Source organism: Nicotiana tabacum, chromosome 18 (assembly GCF_000715075.1).
Source record: "Nicotiana tabacum cultivar K326 chromosome 18, ASM71507v2, whole genome shotgun sequence".
NCBI lineage: Eukaryota > Viridiplantae > Streptophyta > Magnoliopsida > Solanales > Solanaceae > Nicotiana > Nicotiana tabacum.
In genome coordinates this window covers 155,401,929-155,412,186 of record NC_134097.1, presented here as the reverse complement: position 1 = coordinate 155,412,186, position 10,258 = coordinate 155,401,929, and the positions used below count along the sequence as shown (strand labels likewise).

At 32.8% G+C, this 10,258-nt stretch overlaps 1 protein-coding gene and 1 non-coding gene across 2 annotated transcripts; one reads left to right on the top strand and one right to left on the bottom strand.

Annotated features, from left to right (window-relative positions):
* Positions 1–1,686: 1,686 nt before the first annotated feature.
* TRNAN-GUU (transfer RNA asparagine (anticodon GUU)) lies at positions 1,687–1,758 on the bottom strand. Its single transcript has one exon. It is a non-coding gene; the product is annotated as a tRNA-Asn (tRNA).
* Positions 1,759–3,357: 1,599 nt separating this feature from the next.
* On the top strand, positions 3,358–9,196 carry LOC107779626 (non-structural maintenance of chromosomes element 4 homolog A-like). The gene is made up of 7 exons (XM_016600081.2): positions 3,358–3,595; positions 3,688–3,768; positions 7,160–7,400; positions 7,499–7,586; positions 8,151–8,361; positions 8,477–8,568; positions 8,732–9,196. Exons 1-7 carry the CDS (start codon positions 3,448–3,450, stop codon positions 8,978–8,980), a joined length of 1,110 nt encoding a protein of 369 aa, XP_016455567.1. The 5' UTR covers positions 3,358–3,447; the 3' UTR covers positions 8,981–9,196.
* The last annotated feature ends 1,062 nt before the right edge of the window (positions 9,197–10,258 follow it).

The window sequence follows — 10,258 nt, the reverse complement described above, 5'->3', positions numbered from 1 at the left end:
AAATCTAACTATTACTCATTAATACAAGAGATCATACCTTTTTAAGTAGAAAATTAATCATGAAATTTAACCAATAAGTACTTCTCTAAAACACAATCAAAAAACATTTTTTTTTCTTTAAAAAATGGAGAAACTTCAAGATGATTTATGGCTAGCATGTTCAGTGCAACGCCATGGATTAAACAATTGGGAAATGGTGGCTGTTGAGTTTTCTGACGCTGTTTTTCATCGTCGTCGTTGTATTCTTGACTTGTCACCTATAGAATGTCAGGTTATGTATCAAGATTTACGTGACCGTTTTATGAATGTTCATCAAATGGATTATAAAGAAGATGATGAGAGTGTGCTGGTGAAGTTTATGGTGGATATACTTACAAAGGCTTATATAGTTGCTTTGAGAGAGGACGTGAAACTCAGAACTGCTTCAATTCAGTATGATTAATCTTTTTATTTTTATTATTTGAAATAGTTGCCTTTTAGTTTCAAGTTTCAACCCCCCTCATCCCCCCAAAAAAATTTTGTGTGTGTGAAGCTTGAAGAATTGTTATCTTCATGTTCTTGTTAATTAGTTTAGTATTTCTTTAGAGGTGTTTATCTCATTAAGATTTGTAAGGTAAGGCTTCGCCTCCCATATTTGTACTCTTTTTATCTTGAGGTTTTATTATTAATAAAAATAGCTACTAGATACACATATTGTTTACTGAAAAATAAGTTAAAAAAATTTAAATAAAGTTTTCATTTCAATATTTTTATTTATTGTTTATGAAACTTTCTTATAAAAATGATATAATATGTTAATGATGACAAGTTTCAAAAATATTTTGGGCTATGTTACGCGGACTATAAAAAAATATTGTTGCAACTATGTCAGCTCCTCTAAATTAAAAATATAGTACTACTTTTAAAAAATCCGATATGTAACAATATTTTTGAGAGTCCGAACACCATAGATTCTAGGCTCCAATTTTATAAAATCATAGTGGCGGTTAGCTTTTATCATCTCTACAACCTTAATTTGTCACCAATTAATAGTCTCATAAAATGAAGCACTTGCACTCTTTTTTTCTTCAAATTTCTTTGTTTTATCCACGTTTACACGGTGAAAACTAATATTTCTCTACTTATGCATGTTTATATAGAAAAAATTACCTCCTTTTGTTCCAATTGGAAGCAGAAGAAAGAATAGAGTTAAAGGAGGAAGAAGATGGTGATAAATCTAACAAAATGGAGGAAATTCAAAGAAAATCCAATATTGATGAAGGCTTAAGAAAAATCCTCGATTTGCTTAGGTCTCACAAGCATTGTTGTCTTTTCGAATCCCGGCTTCGCAGTCAGGTAACTCTTTTTTTATTTACTGTAAAACATCTTGTGCAGAGCGCTAGGAAATAAGTGTCGTTACATTTATAACTATAAGTATATATATATATATATATATATATATATATATATATATATATATATATATATATATATATATATATACACACACAGCCCCAGGGCTATGGAACAAAGGATTATCTCGGACCTAGACCGAGGTATTGATGGTGGTTTTCTAATCTCGCAGAACAGAATGTGATACGATGAGATAGAATGCAATAGAAATAAAGACAGGGAACAAGTTACCTAGTCTTAACGGGCAAAGCGGGCCCCTTTATTATGAATTCTTTAATTCATCATCAATCAAATATCCCCAAGTAGGATTCGAACCTACGACCAATCCGTTAACAGCCGATTGCTCTACCACTGAGCTACTGGGGAACAACAGGAGATTCGATCTCATAGAGTTCAATTCCCGTTCCCATCCCTTGACCAATATGAGCTCGAAGCTTCTTTATCTTTTTTGCATTTTTGATATTATAAACTTAGGTTATTCCTTATTAGTGCTTATTTATTTTTCAGGGAAATCAAGACTATACTGAACAAATTAGACAACATATGGATTTACAGATCATTCAAAGCAAATTAGAACAAGATGTTTATTCGAACTTTGAAATTGCCTTCTTTAGAGATCTTCTCTTGATGTTCAACAACGCCATAGTTTACTATCCAAAAGAAACTATTCAACATGTAGCTGCACTCGAACTTAGAGACATTGTCCGCAGAGAAATGAATGCCAAACCCTTATTTCGTCGTGACATTGTGTGTGGATTACCTGCAGAAGGTAACACAATGTTGGTCAAAGAAATGGCAGAGAAAAGGATGCGCAAAAGGTACAAGCTGAGAGCTCGAGAAACTGATGAGTCAGTCATCAGGAGAAGCGCGAGAGTGAGAAGTAGGGGTTGGGAAATTAAGAATGATCCTGATTATGATTATTATGATTGTAGAGGGCCAAGGAGATCAAGGAGGATAAGAGGCAATATCAACAAAAAGGATTAGGGAACAAAAAGGATTTGGGACCATATAACATTAGTTTGTCGTTAATTTTGTTGGAGCAACGGTAAATATGTCTTCATGTGACCTATATGTCGCGGATTCGAGTTGCGGAAGTAGTCACTAATGCTTGCATTTCGATAGACTGCCTACATCACACCTCTTGGGATACGGCTCTTCCCCGAATTCTGCGTGAACGCAAAATACTTTGTGCATCGGGTTGCCCTTTACTTTTTTTTTTTTTTTCAATTTAAGTCATAGCCATGGAGAATTTTGATATAGCTGCCTAAACTTTTGCATCAATGTAACCTCTCTTTGGTTATGACCAAGAGAGTTAATATTAGTATTATGATCAAACATTTGATAATCCATTACTTAATTTATATCTGCTCCTAAACGTAGTCTCTTCTTCACATTGAGTAGAAACTTACTCTGTGTCAAGTGTCACTTTTTATTGTTCCAGAGTCAATTTAACTAATATTTTAAGTTAAATTGAATTAAATAAATTCAATAGTTTAAAATTTAGATATTCAAAAAAATATATAAATATATTGAAGCTTTGATCGACAACAATATATCCCATATTCAAATATATATATATATGATGGTAGAATTTAATAGATATTTGATTCATTAGTCGAGATGCATCACACAATGAAAAAACTAAACTACATTAAAATGAATAGTAAATTTTCACGAATTTTCTATGGTGAAAGTGGCGGGATGTGAAAAAATCTCTAAAAAATTATTTCATATATTTAAGTTTTAATGGAAAAATTATTGCTTATATGTGCAAGTAAAAAGGTTACAAATACTTGAAGAAACGAAGAAAAGGAAAAAGAAAAACCTAAAATAAGACGAGGCAGTAAATTTTTACAAAATTTACCTTGGCGTGGTAAATTTTCAGACAAGCGGGAAATTCTCCCCCCAATTTTTTTTTTACTATTCCCAAAACTTGCTTAAGAAGTTGGAGGGTGAAAAAAAACTTCCTTGAGAAGGTAAACCAAACGACTCAAGTTTTTTCCCTTTAAAAAGACATAGTAAAAATTTGTTGATCAAATTCACTCAGCGAAAACAATGGCGAAAGAAATAGAGAGAAATCAAGAAGTACATAAAGCAAAAACTGTTGTACATGATGATGAGTTGAACGAGCTGACTCAGCAACCAACTTCAGAAGCAAGAGGAGTTCGCTCCAAATACTCTGATATTCAAAACCGTATTTGTGGTAATTTTTCTGATTTTTTTTTGTTTTTGTTTTTTTTTTGTTTTGCTCTGTTTTTTTATATAAAAAAAATATTGTTTTTGTTTTTTATGCAGAGGGAAAAGATGAAATAGCGAATGTTGATTCTGAGAAGTTTAAGGAAATTATGAAAGATATTGAAAACTCTCATTATGAAGGTATTTTTGTTTTTCCCTTTTTCTCTATATTTTTTAAAACTATTATTATGGATAGTTTTATTTTCCCTTTTGTATTATGATTATGTATTGAGAGTGATATTTAGATGTTAAAGGTTTTATTTTTACGTTGAATATTTACAAAATTTTGCATATATATGCTTGAAAGCTTTTATTTTTAAGACAAATAGTAACTAGTAAGTTTAAGTAAGCTACATTTGTTGCAGTTATGGCAGCACTGCTAAAATATTTAGAATTTTGTCTGTTAACTTTGTGTTCTGAATTCTAGTAAATATGAACTGTGATTGACCCTAATAAGCGTGTGGTGCGACTCAAAATCCGAATCTTGTTTTGTTTTTTTCTATTTGTTTCGTGTGTGATTGTATGGTAGTTAACCACCATTGTAACATTGTCCATAGAGATTACCCCCTCAATGCAAAAAGAAAAGAGAAAAAGAATGTCAATATTACAATCTTGAGAGTAGAACAGTTTTTTCTTCTGTTATGAGTTTCACAAACATGTTAAATATTTCAACAAGAATTCTTTTTGTGATTTATAGTAGTGATTTTTTTGGGGGTCAATTTCAGTAGTGATTTTACTGTAGCTTAATTATGCAAACTTTACTTTTAGGAAAGAGAAAAATTGATGTTTAGTGTTCATACTGAATATAGATGCGATGGTTCTCATATGTAGAGGCTGACCATGTTTCGAACATTAAGAGTTTGAGTTCGGGATTCTACTATACTAGTGAATTTGTTCGCCAATAAAGAATTTAGAATTATCTTCTTATGAATCAAGTCGAGATAGAGAGACAAATTTTTTTTGCTTAGAGTTGAGACTTCTTTTCCCTACTAATTAACAAAATAATTAAGAAGATCAATTTGTTAACATCAATTCATATATGTCATTCATTTATAAAAAGAAACTCAATTTTATTAAATATACATTAGATAGACAGTATAAAAGTATTCATAGATTTTATTTATCCATTTATTTTTCACTTTTATCTTCTTTTAATACGGTGACATTGCCTCTTCTGTTTCCTACTTTTATTTGTTTTCTTCACCAAATGCATCTACATTGATTAAAGTCATCAGACAACACATAGCCAGTGCTTCTCATTGCAAAAATAATAATAATAAGAATAATGGTAGAGACTTTTATTCTAACCATAGGATAAATAGGAAAGTATAAGATAAAGGCAAGTAAATGGAAAAAAAAAAGACAATATAATATATCATGTTGAGTAATAGTATCCTCTCGAGCTGTTTTGGTTTGAAATAAGAGTAGAAAAGCTAATTCAAGAAATAGTGAAAGAACCAGAGTGAAAATTACATCAAAATCAAAATCCAATAATTCATGGATAATGTCTATGTACTACACTTTAGGAGTTTTGCGGAGAATCATATGCAAGAGCGAAATTGTCGCTGCACAACTGTAACCAAGTCAAGCACCTGAATAGTGAATACAAAGAAAAGTAGCAGGTACCGTCACCACTCGTGCACACACCATGATGTGATTCATCTAGTAATCGTTATAGGAGAAAAGAAAATAGTGGCATATAAATTTATATAGAAGTAATAACGAAAGAATTAACAATACCTGTAGAGATCCCTCATAAGTGAACCGGCACAAACAACAATACTCTTTTGCAGCTTTGGATAACATAGCATGGTTTGAAGAGTAGATAAAATGTGCTCTTCACCATAGTGAAAATGTTGAGAATGAAAATTATAACGAAATAGTTTTTTGAATAGCCAAACTCATGTGCTATAATAAAATTGCATTCTAGATCTTTTCCTTAGGCCATATATGCCTTGAGAACTCTTGTGATTCTTGAAATTCTCTTTTACTTTTTTTTATATGACTGCAATATTACTCGGATAAACCTTTAAATCAGAGAAAGGATATGAAAAAGATGCAATTCCATGAGATATAAAAAGCTTGTTGATGGCTAACCTGTTTGCGAGTATCACTTGGAGCACTTTTAATATTATCAAAAAGAGGCTTAGATTACAAAAAGACATGATGCAAAATAATTACGAAGAGAGTTTGCAACGTACTTGTCAGATCAGGTGCTTGGCTTTGAAATTTAATTCCCTTTGCGATATAACAGATACGTTGAATCTTGCAGGCCTCTGCAATACACCCAAGGGAACACAAATAACAATTGCATAAGAGTATGAATAAGAAACTAAAGAAAAAAAATAGTACTTAACTGAGTGCAAAGACATAAACCCGGTCTTCAAATATAAGAACAAATTCATCAAGCTTTTGCCTCTTCGGCTGTGCTATATTGTAACGTCCATACATATAGGTAAATTCTAATAATAAAGAAGCTAACGGTAGAAACTTATGGAAGAAATTAATAGAGGGTCTTTATATAATTTTAAGCAATATCTTAAGGTGAAAATAAGAGAAAAATGCCAAAAATTTGACAAAAAAGATAAATACCAATGCTAGCTTAAGAGATATGTCATGTCAACATTTATTTTCCCTCTTTTATATATATATAGAGAGATTCCTTTCGATTTATTGGGTTCAAAATATATTTTTTCTACTTATTTAGCGAACTTTTTAATACACATACATGATCTGAGCCAAAGTTTCTAGGTTTGGATGAATCCGTAACTTATGCACTACATCTGCCTTTGTTCATACTTAAGATATTGTCCTTTAGGATGAGGGATTGGATTTTTTGTTTCTTGGAGGGGGGATGATGGCATGGTGGATGGTGAGCTACTAGTTGAAACCATTGGAAGAATCTTAAAGTGTCTCCTAAGTTATATCATCAAATTATTTACTTTAAAAGGTTAAACAATGACATGTCGTGTTAGGTTATGAATCAAGATATTTGCAAGTATTTGCTTCAGTATTACAACATTTCGTTTTCCTTCTTATAAGGAGGTGATGGGGTTAGTAGTAGTTGTACTAATCACAAGAATATTGAAAGTGAAATTCTAAGGTATCAGGGCTACTTGTTTTTTGCCTTGTCACGGTTTTTTTCCTGGTGGTATGAGGTACCGTTCAATAACATTGCGAAGATTTGAAAGTGTGTCCTTAACATTTATTCATGTTTCTTTTTCCCCTTTTGCAGTCTGGAGATAAAGCTAAATTTTGGTAAATATGATCAGTTATAGTATTTTAGTGCGATGTTGGGTGCTTTACTTAAATATGATCGAGCATGAAAACTCAAGTTCAAGTTTTTTAAATGAAGTAGTGATTGGTGCTACTATCTTGTTTAATATTGTATCCTTGAGAGGCCTTAAACTTATAAGCTAGAGTTTGTATAGTTTACAACATTAGAAGGCTGAATTGAACAGTTCTTGTTGAATGTTGGGTTGCAAACTTATTTTTGAGATGGATTATTAACCTTATCTGCTGTGTTGATTAGTGAAAAAGCCAAGAGAGCAAGTTGCAGATGCAGAGGCATTGTTTGATCTCACCAAAACTTTGGCGGCTTCTGTTAGATCACATTCCACTGGTGTTACACCTTATATATTCATTTCCTCTTTGCTTGATGTTTTTGGGACACAACGTCCAAAAGGTCATTCTGTGAATGCAAATGCACTTTGGAAAGATATTGGGCTGGCTGTTTCACCAATTTTTACGAATGCTGGAGGTTGCCTCACTATGTAAGATTTGTTTTGCAACTTTTAATTCTTACAATGTGCTCACAGCTCTGTTTCATGAGACACTTGGGTTCTCATTCTTGTTTATACTTTTTCTGAAGGCTTGGACCCATGAACTGTGAATTTAAGTGTCGGAAGGTTACACGTAGACCACGGACAAAGGTGCACTCACGTGCTCGTCCAAAGGAGGTACGTGTAACTCTCTCATGACTTGTGTTAAATGCAATTAACATTGTAGACATGTGCAGGCAAGAGTTAAGTAGGTTTTAAGATATTGACACTAGAGTGCATTTAGAAAATTTCTTTACTTGATATGTTCCATTTTGGTTCTAAAAACTATTGTTCTGATGTTGCTCTGAAATTTGTTTCTCATGTTCCTTTGGACGCCTGTGACCTGTAATGCACATCTTAAGTCCATGCAAGGAAAATGTGAACTTAGTAGAAATTTTCTAGTCCATTTAATATATAGTGGAAGCAACCATCGTCTCTTTTTTACAGTGAAAACTGAAATTGATAAATCTTCTTGCTGGACTAAACTGTCTGCCAAGAAAAAAGGAAAAGCATCACGTATTCATAGCTCGACCCCATGATATGTGTATCTTGTAAAGCTCTCCTGTATTAAGTTTGTCATTATTTCTGGTAATGACATAAAATGGGGTTGAAATAAGGCCAATATGTCTTGATTTTGCATTTCATTTAGCTTATTGCTACTGTGACATTCCAGTGTGATGCAATAATCTGCTTTTGTCACAGCTTGAAGTTAATGCTGAGGAGAAAACAGATACAGACAAGAACATATCAACCATGTTTCAGATCCTAAGGAAGAAGCGAGTTAAGCTTGAGAGTCTCATAATGAACAGAAAATCCTTTGCGCAAAGCATTGAGAATTTATTTACACTATCTTTTCTAGTGAAAGATGGACGGGTTTTCGTAGATTTGGATGAAAGTGGATCTCATTTTGTCTGTAAGATACCTTTCTGAACCTTTTTTTGAGAGTTCCTTTTATATTTGTCCTTCTCTTTCTTGATTCCTCTAGGTCTATAGTGTTTTTCTCCTTTCTAATGTTCTTCCCATCTCAGCTCCTAGGAATGGTCCTGCTGCCGCTGCAGTTAAGTCTGGTGAAGTTAAATACAGCCACTTTGTCTTCAGATTGGATTTTGCTGATTGGGAGGTAGGGAATTATATCTAAATCATAATTCTGTGTCCATATTAGGTACTTAGTGAGTAGGATCCTAGCATTTTCTATGATATGCATTTGAAAGCTTCCAGATTGATTTCTTTGTTACTCAGCAACTCTCGGTTTGACATTATGGCCAAATTGCATGTGCATGCAGCTGATGAAGAATGTGGTACCAGAAGGAGAAGAGCTGATGCCAAACAGGGACATATCGATGAATCCAGGCATTACTGAAGCTAAACCTGTTCTAATCAATGATTCTCGACCAATATTAAATGTCACTTGGGTCAAGAAATTTTCAAGGAACCGTGGCAAGGTTTTACGCGAAGCGTCAGAAGTTGACGATTCATATGAAATTGGTGATGCAAACATTTGCAATGGTAGCCTGAAGAGGAAGTTACTATAAGGTTGGAGATATCTGTATATTCCAAATAGGCTATTTTGGTGTAAATAAGAAATGCAGACCTCATTAATTTGCTAAGGATCAATTTTAGCTGCCTTGTTCTCTGGTAAGGTAGAGTTAGTTAATGAGTAGTTCTTTTGGATGTAAAGCTGCTGGATCTGAGGCTTTCATATCATAGGGACTGATCAATATTTCCCTGTTAAAAGTTCTTAAATCATTACCCCTTTCTAATCACATTAGTATTTCTTTTACTCCATTTGTCTCATATTGTGTTGTGTTTTTCTTTTACACGCCCTTTGAGAAAAATTAATTAGGAAAGGGATTAGAACTATTCTACCCTTATTTATGTCTTAAGATATAATCTCTTTTCATTGACTATTTATTCTATTTATGTGTTATTTTCATCTTCAAGAACAATTATTACTAAGGGTAAAAAATAATTAATCTTGTGTTGAAATTTTAAAATGTTAAATAATTTGAGACAACTATTTTTAGTAATTATGGGGGCATTTGCATCTATATTCGCTTTTTGGGTCACATTTTAACTTGCACTTGTTTTGCAAAAAAAATTGCAAGTGTACCTACTTTTTCGCGTAACTTGAGCATACGGGGCTGAAGTAACAAAGACAATCATGCAAAATTTCAGCATTCTAGTAGATGAGACTGAAGTAGTAAGTATGCTAAACCAAATATGCTGAAATTTTTGTTTATAATTGTTGAACTTAAGCATAGTAGCTGAAGTTTTTGTTCGTAATTGCTGAAGTTTTTATTTTTGTAATTGGCGAATTTCAGCTTTAGAGCTGAAGTTTTTGTTTTTGTAACTGACGAACTTTAGCTCTAGAGCTGAAGTATTTGTTTGTAACTGACGAACTTCTAATATGATTCTTTTTATCTAACTTGGTTTTGGTTTTTCTTGTTTCCTCAAGATTTTAATGATTCTTTTTTTCTTTCAAAACACCATACCAAAACAAAATCTAAAAAGTCATCTACTATTTCAAGGATCTCACTCGTTATAAATTTTCAATTCCTTGTAGAAAAGGAAAATTTCACTCCCTTGGGTAGTAAGAGCCGGAGTATAAAAATTAGTACTAGTATTAATAGTTCATGCAAGTATTACGAAGTTGTCTGCTTTTGCCAAGTGGTGAAAAGGTTTGCGGAAATTAAGATGGCGAGTTTGTCAAGCATCCCTTCAGCCTTGTCAATGTTCCAGGCCTAGTGATTGAGGGCGGATATAACTTTGAGGAGGAGAAGGAGGAGGAGAAAGGGGGCTAAAGTTGTTTA